General features: G+C 37.8%; 1 protein-coding gene across 7 annotated transcripts in view; it reads left to right on the forward strand.

Moving 5' to 3' along the window:
• Positions 1-22144, forward strand: part of HYCC1 (hyccin PI4KA lipid kinase complex subunit 1) — a 45888-nt gene extending 23744 nt beyond the window's left edge. For 4 of the 7 annotated variants that reach the window (XM_063410659.1, XM_063410650.1, XM_063410665.1 and 1 more), the window contains exons 4-11: positions 567-746; positions 3438-3518; positions 3884-3999; positions 4324-4419; positions 6046-6162; positions 6894-6981; positions 7475-7634; positions 15052-22144. In XM_063410659.1, the coding sequence (XP_063266729.1) occupies positions 567-746; positions 3438-3518; positions 3884-3999; positions 4324-4419; positions 6046-6162; positions 6894-6981; positions 7475-7634; positions 15052-15602 (1389 nt within the window). In that variant the 3' untranslated portion in view covers positions 15603-22144. Of the gene's footprint in view, positions 1-566; positions 747-3437; positions 3519-3883; positions 4000-4323; positions 4420-6045; positions 6163-6893; positions 6982-7474; positions 7635-13890; positions 14186-15051 lie in introns of all 7 variants that reach the window. The other 3 variants (XM_063410680.1, XM_063410697.1, XM_063410688.1) reach the window with 3 other exon arrangements.
• The last annotated feature ends 391 nt before the right edge of the window (positions 22145-22535 follow it).

The raw sequence follows: 22535 nt of genomic DNA on the forward strand, positions 1-22535 counted from the left end.
ATTCTAAAATTACTCTAAGGCTTCCCATTTCTGTCTCAAATGTGTAAATACATTGAAGCTTGTAGAAGATTTTAATTAGAGTGGGAAAATAAACTAATTCTATTGTCTACTAAGTTTTTATAATACTTGGAATTTAAGTGTTACACAGCTCTTCTCAGTAGTTGGGTAAAACTTCTAGCTTCATTTTGTGTATGCTGTTGGAGTTGTAGAATAACAAGACCTTTTGTTCAGGTACTTTGTCTGAAATGTTAGAGATATTGAGAGGTATGAGGTATGTGATAATGATCCTCTATTTTTTTGCCTTTGAGGCTGGAAGAAGTGAGCCAAAAATGAGGCAAAGCGGCCACTGGAATTTTTTTATTCATGTAAAATGAATGGCTCTAGTTTTATCATCCAAAACTATGTTATAGGAAAGTGTGTAAGGTGACTTGAGCAGTTATTGTATCAGTCATGCCCTAATCACTGTCATTTTTATCAGTCTGTAGTTTTAGCTAAAGGATTGATCCAGACAGAGTTGCAAATTTTTGTAGCGTTTTATTCATTCATGTTTGTGACTTGTATTTCAGCTTCTGGAGCCAGTTTGCCATCAGCTTTTTGAGTTCTATCGCAGTGGTGAGGAACAATTGCTACGGTTTACGCTGCAGTTTCTGCCAGAATTGATGTGGTGCTATCTTGCTGTCTCAGCCAGCAGAGATTTGCAGAGCAGTGGATGCATACAGGCTCTTCTCCTAGGAGTTTATAACTTGGTTTGTATTTCAACATTTTGTTTTAGAATTGAAAAGAGGTGATTATTTCAGTCTCAGCTCTTCAAATCGGTGTCTGTCAGAAATCTACAAGATGAACTTGCATTCTTTGGTCAATATTTTCTCTGCTTTTTCTGTGTTTCTTGAATTTTTTGCTACTTATTTCTTGTTATGGTGATTTAACTCACATTCTGCTTGAGAACTTTTCAAGGCACTGCTTTTGAAATTGTTGCCAATATTTTCTGGGGTATTTTGACTATCTGGACTAAAACCACAAAAGAAAAAAAAAACCTTTCAACTCATTCTTGACTGCTGAACAGTTTGCTTAGCTTTGAGAAATGAAAGGTGTCCATTTTGAAATAACCTTTAAATGTAACCTTAAAAATACTTTTTATGACAATATCCTGTTTATTGCTGAATCTATACTTTGAAGAACAGAATTAATAAGGAACCCTTAGAAGCACCATATTTTAGTCTTTTTATGGCTATTTTAAAATAATGTCTGTTAGGATTCTTGTCTCTGTAATTTGGTTGTTTTAGGAAGGCTTTTTGTGAAGTGAAATAGTGATGAACTTCAAGTCTCTTCATTCTGAAAATCTGGAGAAGGCAGCTGCTATCCATCTCCTAGAAGTAATCACAGGTGTCTTCACGAAGCAAGTGAAAATGTCTTTTTCACCCAGGAGTCTAATTTAAAAGACCTGAGCCCTTATGTTCCACTCCTCTTGAGGCAGAGTACAGGCTTCCTGCATTTTCTGTGTGCTTAGTTGTATCTGACAAGAAGAACATTAGTGAAAAGCTTTGGTCTTATCTTACACCTTAAGGCAATTCACTCCTCTATATCCATGATGAAGTAATTTGAAGTGGTTCATGAATGTGGCTGTAATCACTTGTTTTTCTCCCAGAAGAGATTACATTTACAGTTAAGCTTGAAACTAGTCTGGTAACATCTTCTCTTCTTTCCTCTATTAGTAACTTGACTTTTCATCTCCAGCTGCCTGGGGTCATAAAAATTTCACAGCAAGCTTCTCTAGGAAGCTGTAGATCAGCATGACTTTTGGGAACTTTCCCTCCCCATTTTGCTCTAAGACATAAGGAATGCTTATGGTAAAACAGTGCCATGGTACTGAAAACTGATTTCTTCCCTGCTGTTGGATTGCATTGACAATCAAGATGGTATTGTTCTTTAGTATACAGGTTGAAAAAGTAGTAAGTGACCTGCTTAGATACTTATTTTCTCTTTAACCAACTACTTTATGTTTTCAAAACCAAGAGGCAATACAAAGCCTAATGTAAATAGTAATTCCTATGTAAATATGTACAGTGGACTCTTGGAAACTTAACATGTTCAGTAGGAGTCCTGCAGTTTCTTACTGAAGGAAAATGAAAAAGGAAAATATTGTTAGAGTAATTTTAAATTGGCTACATTATGAGGGGTGTGTGATTATTGTGGCTGGACCTTGAGATTATGAACTGGTTTGTTCTACCTTCAGCTTAGGGACATACAGTGGTAGTGCATGCAGTTGAAATTTTTTGCTTTCCTAGCTGTAGTTATATGGGGTTTTTTAGTACACTTCAGATCTTGAAATTTACTCCTGAAACTTAATTACAAATCTGATTATGATGAAGAATACAAATATTAATATTTTTAGAATTTAGAAGTTTGGATGTAGCCATTTTCTTTCCCTTTCTCTTATATATCGAGGAACATGTTTTCCATATTGATGCAGGAACAATATTAAAAATTAAAGTATCAGTGGTTTATGTGGAGGAGCTGTGCAGCTTTTCAGAAGGAGCAGCTCTGTGTGCCCTTTTGATCCTTTTCAGTGTTCCTTTACCACTTCATATTTTATTTCAAGACAGGAGTTTTAATAATTACTATGTGAAGTTAGACCTTCAGCCTTCCAGTGCATGAGTGTTAGGAGACACTGAAACTTCTCTCTCATTATTACTTCTGGATATACGAAATCAGCTGCTGAAATTTAGAGAAGAAGAAAGTAAAATCTAGTGTGTGGTGTTTGTTTTGGTCAAGTCTGCTTTGGATCTTTAAAAGTTTTTTATTTGAAATACTCCAGTGCTCTTCTGAGGTACAAAACCACATCTTGTTTTGCCTTATCCATTAGTCTCCTGTTAACTCACAGGAGCAAGAAGTCTGCCACCTGCTGCTGTGGTGGTGTCTTTCAGGAAAGTAGCTTCTCCAAAGCTTTGCACCTGTACTTCTTTTAATTCCATAGAGTTATCTGACTTGGGCCTTAGAAAATACTGTGGTCTGCTGCTGCCAAACCATAAGAAGCTGCAGTCATTCCAGAGCTGTAATATTGCCAAAACAAATTACATGTAGAGTGATTACCTGGTGGTTAATAGTTTCCAGAACCGAATTATTGATTGTTAACCTTCACAATTAGCAAGTAGTGTATAATTTAAAAAAGATAATGCTGTTTTAAACATGATGTTTCCTGTTAGTGTTTTTAAAGTGGATTGTGTATGCAAATGGATGTGCCCTTGGCTAAGTTACTGAAGAGTTTTCATAAACAGACAAAATGTGCTGTGATAGAAAGCAAATAGAGATAATTTCTATCTTGCTGCTTGGATTGTTATAGTAACCCTATCAGTCCCTATAATAAATAGTATTTAACATATTAGGATGTCTGTTTTCTGTAGTACAGTGTAATCATTGATATCTTCTGTCTTTTTCAGGAGATAGTTGACAAAGAGGGACATAGCAAAGTGCTGAGTTTCACAATTCCATCTTTGTCCAAACCTTCAATCTATCATGAAGTAAGTGCCACCTACAAAGTGAAATTCCCTATTGAGAAGGGCATTATGCTTAGGGGGCCATTTGTTAAGAACAAAAGTGAGAAGCAGTTTTAACATGTTGTACCATGACATAGGAACATACTTCTGAGATTTGTGTACTGCTAACTGGTCTCTGAGGCCTTTTCAAGGCAGAATAGTCATAATTACATAATACCCATGCAGCAACTCTGTCTTTTTTCTGTTCTGAAGCCATATACCTTATCCAGTGTAAAATGAACAGATAACATCAAGAGTCAGATAACACTGAGCCTGTTGACAATTTATATATAAATAAAGTGAGCAAGATTTGAGGTGAATGTGCTCTGAATGACCCTTTTTTCCTTTAGCCTTCCAGCATTGGCTCCATGGCTCTCACGGAAGGAGCTTTGTCGCAGCACGGATTGTCCCGGGTTGTGTACAGTGGACCTCACCCTCAGAGGGAGATGCTGACAGCCCAGAACAGGTGAAATCACATCAGGGGACTTGGCTTGAGAGTCCATAATGGATCTGAGCTTCTGAGTTTTACTATAGTTGCAGACTGAAGGAGGATAGGTGTATGTTGTGTTTTGTCCTGTGCTTTTTTGTTTCTAAACACATGTAAATGTAGATGTAGAAAGATCAGCAGGGCATGTTACTACATGGAGAGGAAAAGTCTACTCAGTTGCCAATTGTATTGAAACACAATGCCAGATCTGTTCAAATAACTCTTAAAAATGTCCCTTTGAATTTGTTTACTTTCAAAAAATAAAGTTGGTAATGGAATTCCAATGTTTCTTTCAAATCCCAGGTTTGAAGTGCTGACCTTCCTTCTGCTCTGTTACAATGCTGCCTTAAGCCACATGCCTGCAATGTCTCTTCAGTCATTGTGTCAAATTTGTTCAAGGTAATTTCTGTAGGTTGTTTACTCTTAAAATGGCATTTCCAGCTTGAAATGCATTCAGTTTGGACTTTCTATATAAAAACAAGCTTTAAGTTCCCAAAGGCCACTTTTAAACTTGGCTTCTTCTCATAGTTGTTTACAGCTGCATTATTTGCTTTTGAAGTATCTCTTATATAACTTTGGGTTAAGATCTCAAAGTGGGGAACAATACCTGGCTTATGTGCAGGTTAAACTTCTCCTTTAAGAGGAGAAGTCAAAGGGAACTGTTTGTTTTTAATAACAGTAGTTCTAGTTGTGTTAACTAAAGAAAACCAGAAGTGTGGTGTATTTTCCATTGCAGATTTGCTAAATAAATTCAGATGCTGTGCAGGTTGAAACTTTTTTGTAATTATAGTAGGTGTTGAAACTAGAAATGTGTCCATTTTTAGGGATACATTAAGCATTTCCAAAATTAGCTGTTGCTTAAAAAAACCAAAATAACAATGCCAACACACCCCTCCCGACCTCAAAATAAAATAAAAAAAAGCCTACCTCAGCTTTAGTTACTGTGTCTATTTTTTGACCAATATCTTTTTTCAAAGTGAAATGGGTAGTAAACATGTTTGTCTCTGGATTTTCAAAAGTGGACTGTATGCTAAGGGAAAAATTAGAATGCTCTCCTTAACTGAGGAAACACAAGAGACTGAGATGTCAACTGCAGCAACTTTTTTCTAGGATGGTTCCTAGGATTCTAGTCACAACTAAAGCATGCTAATGGATGCCTGTAAGATTTCCTTCTCTTCAAAGGAGGCAAGAGACTTTGGAGCACTTGGCAATATTTACAAGAGTAATTAAAAGATCTTTCTTAGATAAACTGCTCTAAAATATGAGGTAAAAAATACCTAGAAGCTAAGGATTGTGGAAAGGTTGTTTTGTATTCTGCTTGGTTAGGTTTTGATTGTATTTGGAATAAGTAATTTTTAAAGCATCCAAAAAAACCCCAAGCAAGTTAACAGTAGATGCAAGCGAGGCTTTCTACTTCAAAACGTTGAATATTTGGATACTGAATTATTTAATGCTCTACAGTTTAACTTCTTTCATTGTTCTTCATTCCTGACTGGTTTTGTCATTCATGTTTCTCTGCTTACTGGAAAATCTTACCCTGACAGCATTTTAGAATAGAGAGCATGTTAGAATATGGGGAATATGTGTCAGAAGCCCTGAATATCTTTTAGTATCCTGTTTGGATGTGGTGGAATCTATATTCTGCTATTTGGATATATAGAATAGCTCCTTTAATTGGTTTGAGTACTGTGGAACTTAGGGGATTTTTCTTTAAGATCTACAATGAATGTGTAAGTCTAGTTCAATTTTTATCAATTTCTTAAATTACTAATATGGATTGTAAATGTGAAAATTACAGCACAAAATATTTTGTGCTGATCTCAAGTTGTAAATCCAGATTTATTTTTTGGGCAGTTACTAAGTCTCTTTTCATAAGAATGTTATCTTGGATGTCATTCTTGCATTTTTGTAAGAAGTAGCTCAGAGCTTCTTAAAACTGATCAGTACTGGTGAAGTATTGAAAGTATATAAACCACAAAGATGGTTCCACTTTATTTACTAATGACAAATGTATGATTTCTTTAGAATTTGTGTCTGTGGATATCCTCGCCAACAAGTGAGAAAGTACAAGGGATTCAACAGCAGGATTCCAGTTTCATCTGAATTCATGGTGCAAATGCTAACAGGGATCTATTATGCCTTGTAAGTGTTATTTTTTTTCTAAAATGCAAACAGAATAGAGAAATACTGGCCTAATTTGTATACTTATTCAGAGATACCACCTTGGAGACATTATTTTTCTAGTGAGCAGATGTAGCAATAAGATCCTTGTGAAGAAACAGTTCTCCAAGAGGTTGGATGAAGTTACCTGTGTTATACTGGGGAAAGATGGCTGGAGCAGCAGTTGATGGGTATAACTGCTGATGGGAAGAAAATACTGTAAAAAGCCTTTTCCAGCCATTGTCTGCTATCCATGTTTTTGCATGGTTAGTTTTGACACCAGTGTAGTTAAGGAAAAGAGGTTATATTTTTTTTCTCTGAAATGCTGATGTCATCTATCCTTTGACAGTCATGTTAATGTGTGAAGCTTACTTAGTAACTGAAATAATTGGAGGCTAGTAATACAGGAATACTCAAAAGGTGGAGTAATATTAAAACATCCTATTTGTATTTCAGAGTATTTTGTGACTAGCTGATCAACAGCTAATGATACAATTTTTAAATTGCTTGGGGTGGCCAGTGAAAATAAAACTTTGTCTTCATAGATGCTACTTCAAAGTTCTCTAATTAGCAGGCTTACTGCTAACAAACAGAAGTAGTTCCAGTCCTCTAAACAGAACTCTCAAGGAGCACCAGAGCTGTGAGGGTTATGTGACCAGGAAGGTTCTTCTGTTGACATAGATGCTTATTATCATATAATTTTACCTTTGCAGTTATAATGGAGAGTGGGATCTGGCTCGTAAAGCTATGGATGATGTTTTGTACAGAGCTCAGCTTGAACTGTATCCAGAACCTCTGCTGGTAGGTGTTTTATTTCAACAGTCTGTTGAGTAGAATTTTTAGCCTGGGAAATCCTTGCTGTAAGCATGCATCGTGCAAGATGATAGCAGGAACCTAAATCTGTGTGTGTGCTTGTGCAAACAGCTCTGTAAGTGCACACACTACACAGGGCTTTTCATTGTACTAAGTCCTGGTGTCATGTTCCCTTGTGACCAAACTCTTTCCAGTAGAACACTCTAAGTCTTCAGAACTAAGATAACAGTACAGCAGAACTCTGAAGAAATAGCCACATCTTGAAACTGGGAACTTTGTTTTAAGAAAGTGGCAAGTGTAAGTTCTGAGAGCTAATTGCAGCCAGCATATTTTACAGACCATGCAAAAGGGTGGTGTGCTTTTTGACCATAAATTGGAATTGTACACAGTATTCTTCTTGAAATAGTAAGAACCCCCGACAGAATTCTTCTAAAATTTGTACTTTTGTGACAAAAACTTGAGTGTATCTCTTCTGTTCTAGGTTGCTAATGCAATAAAAGCTTCACTGCCTCAGGGTGCCATGAAATCTAGTAAAGAAGGTACAAGATGCATTCAGGTTGAAATTACACCTACTTCATCCAGAATATCAAGAAATGCTGTGACTAGCATGTCTATAAGAGGGCATAGATGGAAAAGGCATGGTAAGAGACACATTTTGCAATGAATTCTTAGCTTTTTCCATGTTTTTAAAATAATATTGAGAATTCTATTATTTCACATATTCATGGCTTATAGGCAAGCAGCAATTTTTTATTTTCTTGTCTGGTGAATGGGAATCTCAACACAATTCAGATGAAGTATATTCTTTATTTCCTTAACTATGCTTTAAAAAACCCCACAGCACTCACAAACCCTTTTTGTTAAAGGGAGGTGTACACAATTACTGCTCCTGTAGAAAATGATGTTCCTGCTTTCTTCTGAAAAGCAGTTTCTAGTACCTGAAGCAAAATAAGTATTTAACAACTTTACCACAGATCCTCATGTGTCTCAAAGTACTTAAATAAAAGTTGGATTTAAGGATAGGAGGATGAACTAACATGTTTTGGTGTTGTGGTTTAAGCCCACACAATCAGTAAGGCCCATAGAGCTGCTTAGGCACTCCCCACAGTGGGATTGGGGAGAGAACTGGAAGAGTAAAAGTGAGAAATCTTGTTGAAATAAACCTGGTTCATGAGATAAAGCCAAAGGTGTGCACATAAGCAAAGCAAAAGAGGGAATTCATTCACAGCTTCCCATGGGCAGGCAGGAGTTCAGCCATGCCCAGGAAAGCAGAGCTCCATCATGCCTAACAGTTTCTAGGGAGGACAAACACCAAGTATCTCCCTCTTCCTTCTTCTTCCCCCAGCTTTGTATACTGAGTATGGTGTTAATGGTCTGGGATAGCCCTTGGGTCAGCTGGGGGCAGCTGTGGGTCCCAGCTGTGTCCCCTCCCAGCTTTTTGTGCACCCCCAGCCTGCTCACATGGTGGGGTGAGGAGCAGAAAAGGCCTTGGGTCTGTGCAAGCACTGCTTGGCAGCAAGAAAAATACCCCTGTATCAAAAAATACCAACACCATTTCCACCCCAAATCCCAAACACAGCCCCACACCAGCTACTGTGAAGAAAATAGTCTCTGTTCCAGCCAAAGCCTGTATATTTGGGCAAACTAGTATAAGGGCTTCCACAAAGCAGAACACAAGTCTGGGCTGAAAAGTAGGAAAAATGGTGCCAAATGTACTGCAGAAGTAGCAGTACCAACAAGAGATTCTGTGAGTCTAAATGTTGTATTTTTCCACCTTTGCCATCTTCAGGTGAGGGAAGAGCCCCTGGACCAGCGATCAGAATTGCAAATTGTTCTGTTGGGATTGTAATCCTAGTAACAGATTAAGAGTATGAGTGTAGATAAGTGTGCTTTTCAAATAGGTTCCCTGAAGATTTTGTAGTACCATTAAAATTTCTGTATGATGTGTACTAAGTGAGCTTTTGTAGTGTATGGACAGTTCAGTTAGAAAAATTTTGCTGAATTACTTGTCAGAAATTGGCTCAGAGGTAATTCAGGTAAGTGTTGAGAAACACTTGCTGGTAGAACACATTTGTGGTAGTGGTACCAACAGTAAGCTGCCAGAGGGGGTGAAGGACAGAGAAGAAAGGTAAAATAACCAAACTTCATTTCAATTGATTAAAAAGTACTTAAAACTGTCAGACAAACTTGAGGAGCAAAACACTAGTGTCTTTAGTGAGATGGAGTAGCGGGTCGTTACTGACATCTCAAGGCTGCTAAGGACCATTTTATTTTTCTTTCATCAGCCTTTGAGATATTAAGCATAGATTATTGACCAGATGCAAGAAAACAATATGATATCTTAGCTTTTGAATGGACAAATGTCCTCTGAAGCTTGGCAATTTTGTTAGCTATTATTTTTGAGCGGTTTTGATGCTTGTTCAGTTGAGATGGTGGAGGGTAACACAGATCAAGGATAATGAGTGCTAGGTCATCCAGAGAAATTGAAAGTGTATTAAATAAACATTCCCTTTGTGTTTACAGGAGAAGATACAGGAGCTCACAAAATGAGTGGTACAAAATGAGTGTTGGATGCAAACACTCATTGCAAAAATGGATCCTTATAAGAATGCAAAATTTTCAGCAAATACTGAAATAGAGAAGTTTTTACAGATATTGCCTCCTTGCAGGGTGTGTGGCTTGGTGAAGTTCAAGGAAAAAGGTGTGGGACAAGTGTGCCCGGCAGCAGATAACAGTAAGGTGAAAGGGAAATGAGAATACCAGTTGAGCTCAGAAGTGGAGTGGAATGCTGTGTTATATGAGAATCTTATAAGGTGGGACAAGTTGAGAGAAACAGCAATAATCTAGTTAGTGCAATCCAAGCAAGGAGTGAGTAGTCGGTGTTCAGGGGTGAAGATTGAAAGAGAAAGAACTTTTTCAAAACAGCTCATGTCAACATTTTGTTTGAGTTTCTGTGAAAAAGTTGGATTTGTCTCAACAGTACAGGGTTTAATGAAGAAGAAGAAAATCACTTGGTGTAAGGTTGGTTGGAGTGGAATGTGTGGCAGATTGTGGGACTAATTGTAAATTTGAAGGCTGTGCAAACATTAGGCCAATTTAGAGTCCAAAGCTGAATCTGTGGTATCTAGCTAAGTGATTGTCAATTGAGTTGTTTTAAATGGTAAATATTCCATGCAAAAATCACTTCAGCTAATCTCTTCAAAATTCTCATTATAAAATCCTAACAAAACTTTTCTTTGTGACTTGGACAGCCTTTTTAAAGTCAGAGGGATGCTCTCATTTTTTCAAAATTCCTACTAACCTAATTCAGTGCCACACAATTCCTGAGGAAACAAAGATATGAAATACATCTCCAAGACTGGCATGCAGAAAGAATAACAAGGCTTGTGCTTATGAATGCTTATTCAAATTAAAATGAATACTGGAATTGGTAGAAATTAGATGACAAACTTGTACCTCTTGACCATTTTTCTCTCTCTCACAGTGTAAGAGGAAAAATGTATTTGTGGGATTATTTTTATTTTCATTATAATAAAAATTAGTATAAATGGATTTGGAGGTCAGAGGAGACAGCTGAGAGGTATTTGATGTTATACATTATGTGGAATGGGAGACCTGATGAAGGAAATTGTCTCTTGGGGAAGCAAGGGCAGCAATTTTCAATCACTAATTATGTGTGTAAAATGAAACAGAAGAACCCCAGTGAATCACATTTCAGCTGAGAAGCATGGGCTTTATTTTCTTTATGTTTTAAAGAATTAATTTTGCTACAAAAGCTTTCAGACATTAGGTCTTGCTAGCCTTTGCTACAAGTCTAGGTTGAAGTCAGTTTTGTATAAAGATTGACTTAACATTGAATTTTCTTGTGATACTTAACTTGTAATTTGTTCATTAGGAGCAGTTACATAGAAGGACTTTTTAAATTCAATTAGTAATGTGAATTTGGACTTCACAGATAGGTACTTTAGAAGTTCTAAAGATGAGGGTGAGTTGCAAAATGGATCCATCTATTCACAAATGGGTAGTGTTTATGGAGTGAGCTGATACTAGCCACTACTTAGCAACAAATTATACTGTTATTGGATTGGATTGCCTATAAATTATCACCTGAAGGGGAGCATTAGCTCTTGTGTGTGGAGGTGTGTGTAAGGGAAATACTCTGATGTATCAGACCGAGAAGAGCTGACCAGATGTTGGTAAGATACATAACACAAGAACAAAGACATTAACTAGTGAAGAAGGACAAGAAGTGACTTTTTTCTCCACTGCAGAAATTGACTTTCATGTATTACACAAGATGTAGAAACACTAGTCTTTGAATTCTCTCTGTGGAGGGAATTTTCTTACTTTTTAACTTTTTTAACAGTATTAATTCCTGAAATAATTGTAACTTGCAAGTATCTGAAGTTAATGCTAATCTTGGGGTATGAGCCTGGTGCTTTTATGGCTAATTAAATATGCTAACACAGCTGTACAGGACATGCAGCCTGAGCTTGTGGGGGTTAAAATTGAATCACAATCTGAATGGGCAGTTTGCCTGTGCAGTCTGAGGTAAATGATCTGGGCAACCATAATAAGGTAGACAATAACTTTGAATTAAGTTGTAGCAGTTAGTAAATGTGAAATGCATGTATCAAGCTTGGTTGTACTACTCAAAGCATTCAGAAGTGTGACACCAAATACATTTTCCTTCAACTGCTGTGGGCATATCTATGCTAACAATCAAACTGACATAATTATTCATTTTCACCTCTCCACTGTTCAGCAGTGTCCTTGGTTTTCTCTTTTGTTACATTACCTTGTGCAGTGGGTATTAATAGCTCTCTCTCAAAGACTAGACTCCCAGAGCTGTCCAGCTTGAACGCAGTATCATCTTCACCACCAAGCACTATGAAGCTGAAGGTTTGGTTTGGGTGTCCTTAAAAGCTGTAAAATGAGGAGGTTGTGCTGCTATGAAGGGTGTGGTTTGTGTAGTCTTATCCCTGCCCCAAGACTGTAGATGCCATGGGAGACAGTGTTAATGGGAGTTGAGATACCCAGTGTCCCATTTTTTCCATTAGTTTCTTCCTGTAGTCAGTTAAATTCAGAGAAAGGTATATTTCCTTTAGACGTAATAGTAATGAGTAAAACTCTTTTAACTTTTTGGGGTTTTTTTTTCCGCAGTTCATTGTAGTAATGGTTACTCAGCTGTGGAAATGCAGCAAGATTGGGTAAAGTGCTGATATCACAGCTGGATGTTACATTTAGAAATGCACACCACCAAATAACAGTAACTGGGTATTGCTTTGATACAGGATCTTTTAAAAAAAAATCTTTCTCTGTCTTTCTGATTTCTGCTGTGTACTTTTGAGTCTTTTTTCATTGAAATTGGATAATTAGTGCTTTTCTGACAATTAAGCTCTGCTCTGTCCTTTTCTCTCTGGGACAGCAGGAAGGAGTTTCAAAGAGTGCCATTGGAGAGGCACAAGTTCCTCACTCCAGTGAAGTTAGAGCACTGAGGCCAATCAGAGCATTGGTCTTCTCACTAACCTTTCTGCTCCTGTGTTTTTAGGAAAAAAAGGCTGTATTTGATAGTGGTATCATTATCACAGTTGTTTATTTATTGTTATTACTATTGCATGTACATGGTACTCTTTGTCTTTGCTCTTTGTTCACTCTTTACCTCTGAAAATAGAAGACTTTTGCAGAAAATTACAGGTCAATGATTCAGTTTTGAGTTTCCTCCTAAATATTAGGAATTTCGTGGGGAATAGTATCAGTTATCAATGCCATTTCCTTTGGATGGTGCAGCTTGTTAAATAGATACTTTCATCGATTATTGATTAGTTAGAAAGACTTATGATGATGAGAATTTTCAGGTGAAATAAGGGATAGCTCTTACACAGGGGACACTGATGTCCATCCCTGCCAGAATAACCTTCTGGCTCAGCTGTGATCAGTGCAGACAGCACAAATGGTAGTGAAAAGCCCAGTGCTGGAGCCACCTGGCCTAGATGTACACTGTGCCTGCACAAGAGTCTTCAGTGGGGGGCAGGAGGAAGAGGGGATCCCCTTGAATTAAAGAGCATTAGAGCTGCCTCTGTGAAAAATCATCTCATTGTGAATTCCTCTGGTTTTGGACTTCACACTGTCGGTTCAATGTGCTGCCAGCTTCTGCCATGTGCAGTAGCAGACTGGTGCAGTGTTGTCTGGGTGGTCCTTACTTCATCCTCTGGTCTGAAAGAGCTGCACTATGACTAAAACAGGGACTCATTTGAGCTTTATTCTGAGCCGTGCTTTTAATGCATTTTAGTCTTGTCAAGTTTCTGTGCCACAGTGCTCTTCTCCACTAGTTTTTCTGGGGTATCCAGAAATACCTTTCTGATTGAAAATAGTTTTTTGAAATGAAGGAAGAAAATGGAAATCAAAGTGTGCTTGAGTTGGCTTCGTTGTTTCACTGTTTTCAAGGTGACCAAGGTGCAGCATCATGACATTTTATGTGTAGAATTTCTAGTCTTGAACAGTAATATATGAAGTTGTAAAATTTCATTGTAAAAGTAAGTTTCACTCTAACATGGTAATACAGAGAATGTAGTAATAAAAGGCAATTATGAACTGTTCTTTGGTTTCTGATAATCTGTTTCATGATCCTCAGAAATTTCAGTTTTGAAAGATCAAGCGTGGGCCTTTCCAGTATGTGGCGCAGACCAATAACTGGAAGATTAAAGACTGCCATTTTAGAAATGAAGCAAAATTCCATACTTGCTAATGTTGCTAATTAACAAGAGGTTAATATGTGTACATCTGCTTTAATTTGTAATGCTTAAGTCATCTGTATCTATTGGCTTTTGTTTCATGTTTTGTTTCAGACATCTTTTGTTTTTGTTGTTTTTTTTTCTTATCCATCTTTAATTCTAGAACAACCAGAGAATGGTAATGATGCTACTGAGTTGGGCAACTTTATCATACCTGAGATTAGTGTCACAAGTGTGGCTGGAGAGAGGACCGGGAATGGGGAAAAGAGCAGAGCTCTAGCAGACAATGATGTTCAGCATTTACAGGGAGTACAGGAAACAGCTACAGATCCTAGAACTGACAGCAAAGGCATGCCAGAAATCAGGAGGCAAAAATCTGTAAGAAAAATGATGGAGGATGGAATAAACTCATCTGGCAGAGTGCAGTTTTAGCAGAGCACTTGTAGCTGCACTCTAAGGTACCGCTGTTGATTGAAAGGGTCACTGCTGCATGTTCTGAGAATTAAAGTATGCAGTTAATAGATTTGCATGTGTAATAACACAGTTGCATGTATTGCACACAGCTTTGTCTGTGCCACACACGATAATGACATACATACAAGTAGATGTATTTAATCTGGAGAAAATGCACTGAGACTCAACATACCTTTGAGTTTATTAAGCATATTTATGTAACTTTACAAAATCCAGTGATAAATGGTAGGAAAAGTCCATCAAAGTGGATGTTAAAAGTTCCTTGCTATGTAACTCAGATTTCCCAAATTCTACCTTTCATGGTATACTGGAGATCTCATGTTGTGCTTGAGTTTCCAACTCTTACCACCAGACCTGTGATGCAGAAAGTGACCTTTCAGTCCTAAAAGCATTCTTGGTTTGCTAAACATGCAGGTGCCGTATTGGGTATCCTGGGGCATTGATCAGATACCTCTGTAATTAACAAGCTTTGCCAAATCCTGTAGTGGATCACTTGCTCAAAATAAGATTTACACTTTTTTTGTTGTTCTGTATGGTATTTTCTAATGTCTAAATTTCTGATTTCCTGCATGAATTAACAAGACTGCATTTTTTTTTTCCTTCAAAATCACAACAAAATGAGATTGGGGGCATGCTTTTTGATGTAGCTAATGCAGCATTACTTGCTGTAACTCTATATCCTAGTGAACCTTAATTCCAAATATCATGGAATGGGTAAGCATTGCATTCTGTTCTCTGTTCTACTGCTTTATGGCTTCTTGCTTATAAATATCAAAATTGAACGATATGTAAAATCAATGAACGTGAGATGGTCAATTGCTAATTTTTTATTTCTATTTCTACCATGCAGATAATTCTGATTTAGCAATTGAAGAAGAACTGATAGAAGTATCTGAAACGGATGAAGGATTTTACTCTAGGGCTACTTCTGGTACGAGTCAGTCTGCCCTATCTAACAGCAGCACCCCGAGCAGCAAGAACCTCTTAGGGAAGAGCCAACGAAGGTCTGGAGGAAGCAAACCTGGAGGAAAGGAGGGGGAAGCCTGCAGAGAGCATTTATCACGGAAACAAACTCAGAGAGCCATGAGTGAGAATCTAGAGCTTGTCTCTCTGAAGAGACTGACACTGACAACCAGCCAGTCCCTGCCTAAGCCTGGCAGCCATAGCCTGGCCAGAACGACCACTACTGTGTTTAGTAAATCCTTTGAACAGGTCAGTGGTGTCCCAGTTCCAAATAATCGTGGTGGTGTCTCTGGTACAGAAGCAAACAGGTTTTCAGCGTGCAGTCTTCAGGAGGAAAAACTGATATATGGAACAGAAAGAACAGATCTGCCTATTTTAAACAAACAACCTAATCAGCAGCGACCTCCTAGTATTAGCATAACTTTGTCAACAGATTGATATTAAATTGGCCAGTATAAAAAATAAGTTACTGAGACTATCCTGATATTGGTACATTAAGCTCTTAATATGCCATACATTACTTCCTTAAGTCTCAAACCCATAAATTCTTACTTGGCTCATGTTTGACAGTAATAGTGAATAGACAGCAGTTACAATTACTTTGAATCAGCTTCTGATAGCTTTACAGCTTCATGAAAATGTATACCTTCACTGGCTGAGCAAGCAAGCATTAATTGGTTGGTTGTCACTGACCAAGGTGTGTGGCTTCTTAAAGATGTACAATGTGGGAACAAGCAGAGTGTCTCTCCCAGATTTTACTTTTTGTCTTCCATTTGGCATAGGCAAAACTGCAATTACTCAGGGGTTTTTTAGGAGGAGTCTTGCGGTATTGTCATGCAATTTTGGAAGAGCACTGTAAGAACAAACATTGTCTTAGATGTAAGCTATGCTTACATATGAGGTTAAACTAGAAGCATCACTTCAGTGTTTGATGTTCTGGTGGCTTTTGTATTGGTAGTTAGTACATGTAGCAATGTTCGTACTTCTTTATGCCTGTGGAATTTTAGATGCATTTTGGTTTACCTATATGTCTTCAAAACTGGGCCTAAATTAATACAGCAGCAGTGCTTGTGGCTGGGAGTTATTATCAATTGCTGTAATAGTCACTCTTTAGACTTAAAAATTATGTGGCATACTGTTTCTTGAGGATTCTTAAATATCAGTTTCAAAACTACTCAGTGAGAAGTCAGTCATCAGTATTTTTATTGCCTGTTGGGAGGAGATGTGCTTGTGTACTACTGTGATGTGGAAATACAAGCCCTTTGCACTGACTCAAGCAAATCAGGGGTGTGAATGTGCTTAACATGAATTTTGTGCTTGAGACAAAGAGAATACTACCAAAGGATGTGTACTTTCAGTAACTTGCAAGCACAAAGGGGAACTATAATGTAAATATAACTAGCAGTGTAATTCCTAGGGTTTTTTATATCTATTATTTTTCTAGTTTGAAATTCTAAACCAGCAACCTGTTCAAGGTTTTACCTAACCATTAACCTTCAGTGAGTTTGACAACAACTTTTATAATGTTAAGATTTTAATTAAAAATGGACGTGAAAACTTCTTAGGCAGAAATCTGAAGAAGCAGTTGCTAACAAAACCACTCCAGTTGCAGTTATTAGCTGATGAACAGATAATATATTATTATGAGTGGAGAAGTAGGATGAAGACCTAAGGCATAGTTGCTCCCAAATGTCCAGAGTTCTGCAGCTGTTAATCCATTATTGTCAAGAACATTGTAAAAAAACAAACACTAAAATTTTGGTAGATTTTCCCATTTGCTTGGAGATAAGTTTTAGATACTTTTGTCTTTAACTGAAGCACAAGTAACTTTTAAACAGCTAATGTTATTGAAGTTCATAGCAATTAATAAGCTGGTTAATCAGTGAAAAAAAAAGTAAGTTGTATAGTTGTACTAATAAGACCACAGGCTAGATGTATACATTCCTGAGAATTCACCAAAGTATGCAGAATAATCCCCTCAGTCTGTAGATGTTTATATATACCTGAACACCTGAGTTTAAGGGAAAATGCCATTTTCTCATTCTTCATTTTGTTGTGTGACACTGTTCTATTCTAGTAATGCAGTACTTCATCTTTTTATAGCAAAGTATTTTTCTAATTTTACACAAAAACTTACATTCCTAATGGATAAACTACAAATTTGCCCTGTTTAGTTTTTAGTACTTTGGCCAGTGAGAAAAACTGGTTCTTTGAGGTTGTTTTTGTAAGTATTTTTTACAGCAGAAAATCTAGTCTCGTTTTTATAGGCTTTTCTGCAATACACATTAGACAGGAGATTTGTTTCACATTGACTAATGCATCTGGCTGCTGGACATGCATAACCAAGAGCAGCAGCAGGGTGGGTGTTAGGCAGCTGATGGTAGCCATTGGCTATCTCTACACACACTGAATGTAGAGCTCTTCCTTCCCTTGAAATTCGATCTAAATGTTGCAAAGAAATAACCTGCAGAATTCACAGCAGTTTCCTAATCTGTTTTTGCAGTGTAGGATCTAAAGAACACATTAGAAAAAATTTGCAGTAATTTAAATTGACATAAAACTAAAAGAGTAGATAAATCAAATTGCAGTAGACAAATATTTGTTGTTATGGTGTTAGTTGCAAGGTAGTGTTGAGGGGCTAGAATTTTTGAGAATTCTGCTGGTTTTGCTTTGTTTCATTTAATTAATAATTATTTGTTACCTCCATGGTAGACTCTTTCAAGCTGGGTGTTGGTGTAAAAGATATTTATCATACTGGGAAGATTTAGCTCTAAATAATTAGGATTTCAAATTAGTATCTAAAATGCCATAAAGTGTAGATATGTAACATAATGTTTCCAGTAATCTTGGCCACAAGCCAAATGGTGTTGAAATGAAGTTAGTTTTTCCTTTTATTTTATCCAGCTGGTCTGGCTCGAACCCAAGACATAGGCTCATGTTGGTACAACTGAAATAACATAAGTCCTTATTCTTTTTTGAGAAAAGGATAAAAGGAAAGGTTCTTGGTACTAAAGATTGTTCTGTCCCTACATATGTGGCTTCATATAAACATGTTTGCATTGGTCTCTGGAGAAACTTACCCAGTGATGAGTGTGTTTTTGTGAGCTGACATCACGCCTTCATACTGATGGAGTCTGAAGAAACTTTGAGTTGTGCGTCTTTCTTTACTTAAAAATTGAAAAGTTTAAAAAAAAAAAAAAAAAAAAGGCACAAGAGAGCAGAGTGAGGGCAGAATTATTTGTTGTCCAAATATCCATGGTGCAGGATTAGGAGAGGGGTGTGAAGAGTGGTGGGGGAAATAGGGCAGGAAGCAGGTATTTCTAAAATTGTTAAACTCTGGGGGTTTGAGCCATATTCAGTCACCTCCGACTGTCAGATGCAAAATCTTTGTTAAAGAAGTAGATGTCTTCTAACAGTGTAAAGGAAACCTATTAAGACACCACATATTACAGTCTGCCTGGGAGTGGGTAGTTCTGATGAATACCTTCCAAACATACACAGCTGCACCATTCTTCTGGGAAAATGTTCTGTAGGAGTGAATCATCTCACACTGTAATAAGAGAAGTTGTTTCAATGCTGACGTTTATAACTGACCTTACTGTTCCAAATCAGAGGGCACTGTTTCCAAGGGTGGCTTTGAACAGCAACACTTGCAAAACTCATTGAGGCTGAGAAGAATTATTTTTGTTCTGAGAGCGTGTAACATTTGTGCAAAAAGTGTATGACCTCTAACCACTTGCTGCAGAGCTGCAATGATTTTTCTGAATGGATTTAAATGTCTTGAATTACCTTGATTACCTAATAAATTTGAAAGGTACAGAAATAGAGCTTTTTTAGCCACACTTCTCTCTAAGGAGGTTTCCTATGAGAAATTCTAGAAATTTCTAATGTAATTGTCCAATACCTTTTGTTGGTGTTAGAGGCTTACAGTGCTGTATATAGATGTATAATATATTGCCTTTTGTATTTGTATAATTCTACTTCTACGACTAGATGGGCACATTTGATATTCCCTGAAGTCTGTGGAATATCTGCATCAGTCTGTAGATGTCTGTGTTCACATGAGAATCTGAATTTAAGCAACTGCCACACTTTAATTCTTCAGCTCATTGTGTGACACTGTTTTAGAAGCACAGTTTTTCACCTTTTTTGCAGTGAAGTGTTCTCTTGATTGTACATGAAAACTTACATTCCTAATGTATAGGCTACAAGATTGTCTTTTTAGTGTTTAATAATTTTGGCAGTAAAATAAATTTGGGTTTTTTTGAAGTTGTATGCTTTTGTAAACACTTTGTACAGCAGAAAATTTTGCCTCTTTACAGACTTCATTGACACACACATTACATAGCAACATATTTGTTCAGTTTTCATTCTATACATCCAGAAGTCATAGCAAGGTTGACTTAAAATATGCTGAATACCCGTTTTTACAACTAGGGTCTACAAGTGCAGGCCTGTCAGGAAGGACACCATGGTTGAGAAGCGCTGATGGGGGAAGGGGAATTCAAGCAGATGAGTTGCACATTGGCAGAAGCAGGTTGGGGTCCTGTCAGTAAAGCAGCACTTCTTGGGCAGCTTCGTAGTTTTGGTGGTGTGGATATTAACAGTGGTTTGATACCCTGGACACAGTGCAGATTATGTATCTCTGGGGGCTGTTCTTGCTGGTAACAACAGAAGCAAAGGTGGCAGTGAGTACCTTGGCCTTTTCTGTATCTCCTGTCAGCTGCTCCTCTCTGCCCCACTCAGCTGTTCCTTCCTGTTGCTGATGATCTCTCTGTTAGATCTTTTTTTCCATTGTCCTTCACCTTCTTTGCCATATTGCACTTCATTTGAGCTTTGTCTTTCCTAACCCCACATGTGCATGCTTTGATGGTGCATCTCCACAGGTTACCTGCTCTTGCTTCCACCTCTTGTCTGCTGCTTTTTCATGTCTAGTCCAGATCTCCTGGTTCATGATTCCGTGCCCTCTGCCGCCTGTGCTTGCTTTTCTGTGTTGTAGCCATAGACCATTCTTAAACCTGGAAGAGATGGTTGTTGAACATCCTCCAGCTCTCCTGGGCCTTTCTCTTCAGGATGGTCTCCCATGGGCATCTGCAGAGAAATTCCTTTGCAAGGCAAGCTCTGTTCTGTAGGTCCAGGGTCATGATCCTGCATTTAGCTCAGGGTTTTTTTTCCTTTGCCCTTACAAATGTAGTCTCTGGTGCAATGCTGTAGAGAAACCTGGATGAATGAAAGAGCTGTAGTAGAGGGAGCAGTGGGAGATCTCACTGCATAGATTCCTGGTTTTCAGATGTCAGTCTTTATCTTTTGAATGGAGAAAATTAAATTTCCTTTAATTTAAATGGGTGAGAAAGGAAATGTGATTCCAATCATTGGAGTAGGTAGAAGTTTTCCTTTGCAAAAGATACAAATTAGACTTGATGCTGTGATTGTCCTGTAAGTGTGCAGGATTTGCAATTGCAGTTACAGTGAGTGAAAGTGCTTAAAATGGGCTCTTACGTCGTTTCAGGGTCAGGTAGCTATTGGTCAGTGAAAGACATCATCAATTGCAAGACCTTTTCCCTTCCCAAAATCCGATACTCCAAAATCCTGTCTGTATTTGAAGGATGAGAGTATAGCTGAGAGCCTGCTGGACAATTTCCAGCGAAAGGGGGTGTATTGAAGGTATCAAGGCAATTAGTAACGAGTTACAGAAATTACATTTGTTCCTACAGACTTCACAGCTGGTTGCCCGCACTGAGCTTGTAATAGTTGTTTTTCATGTTTTATGTTAATCTGGCTGTGTATTAAAGATGACTTCAGTATGGGGGTTTTCTCCCAGCCCACAGCTGCCAGGTAACAAATACACCTGCTAATTCAGGGTAGTGGGAAGAATGTCACAGTGAAACTGCAGAAGCCTTTGTGAAGCAAGCCTTCGTATCGCACGGTGCTTGCCTCGTTAACTTGATTCCTGAAATAAGGTTGTGTTTAATCATCTGCTACTCTACATGTGCAGGGACAATACAGAAATTTAATGGTGCGGAAGGACTTGTGGAAGTCAGTCTGAGTCACGCAGCACTTCTGACAAGTTGTTCTCATCAGCAGTGCTGACTAATCCTGGCAGTCCTCCACCTAGACTTGCTTGGTCTGGAGTACGATGGTAAGCTTTCGTGCTGGGAGAGGGCACATTTCAGAGGTGATAACAAGTGTCAGCTTCTGCCTCCACAACACACAACAAAGTAAATGAAAGCATGTCATGCATGGGCATAAGAAGTTCTTGGTGTGGACAGCATTTCTGCAATACAAATAGTCAACCAGGATAATGAACATTCAGTGCTTTGGAAAGACACTTTCTTCATGTATGAAATTTTGGAATCACAAAATGATTTGGGTTGGAAAGGGGCTGAAAGATCATCTGGTTTCAGTTCCCTTGCCATGGTCACCTATGTGGCCACCACTAGACCAGGTGGCTCAGAGCCCCATCTAACCTGGCCTTGAACACTTCCAGGGATGGGCATCCACAGCCTCTCTGGGCAACCTGTTCTGGTGCCTCACCACTCTCACAGTAAAGAATTTTTTCCCTAATATCTAATGTAAACTTACTCTCAGTTTGAATCCATTACCCCTTATCGAGTCACTACATGCACTTGTACATCGTCTTTGATTTCACTGAATCACTGAATATCACTCATTTAAAAATTACATATAAAGCATATATGTTATGTGTGTGTGTATTTTACACATATTGTTTTCCTCTTGAGCTATCAAGGTATGGAGATTGTAGAACTGCCATGGAGACTGCTGGAGCTGGCAAAAGCTTGTAACAGCTCTGGTGTCGATGACTTAGGATACCATCTAAAGCAGATGTAGCTAGGCACTGAATGGTTGTATTGTCTCTTGTATATTTTCCTCGTGGTTTTATCTGCCAGCAGTAAATTGATTTGAGTGCAAATTGTAAAGGCTCTTGAAGTTAGTCATTAAAGATGTTTTCTTTTAAAAAATCAGAGTACTCCTATTTTTTCCTTTTGCTTTTTTAGTTGGTAAAAAGCATTGTTTTCATTATTGTTAATAACCTGCAGTTCAGACTTCATTAATAATTGGGAGGAAATTGAGATAGTATTATATATGATAACATTTTGTGAACCAACTGTCATACCAAATGTCATCTTTCACCAGACTGTCTTGCCCCTAAAATATTGGTGTTTAAGAAATCTGCTGTAAAAAATCAGTAGAACTACTTTTACAAGGTAACAGCATTGATATTTCTTAGGAAATTGTTTACTTGTTAGTTCATTGGGATTTATATTCCTCATTTTAGCCATTAGAAAATACCAATCCAGCTGCTCTTTAGCAAAACTACTGATTTCATCTCTCCCTGTAGTGACTGTAGAA

The sequence above is a fragment of the Prinia subflava genome, chromosome 1, assembly GCF_021018805.1.
Source record: "Prinia subflava isolate CZ2003 ecotype Zambia chromosome 1, Cam_Psub_1.2, whole genome shotgun sequence".
Taxonomy (NCBI): Eukaryota; Metazoa; Chordata; class Aves; order Passeriformes; family Cisticolidae; genus Prinia; species Prinia subflava.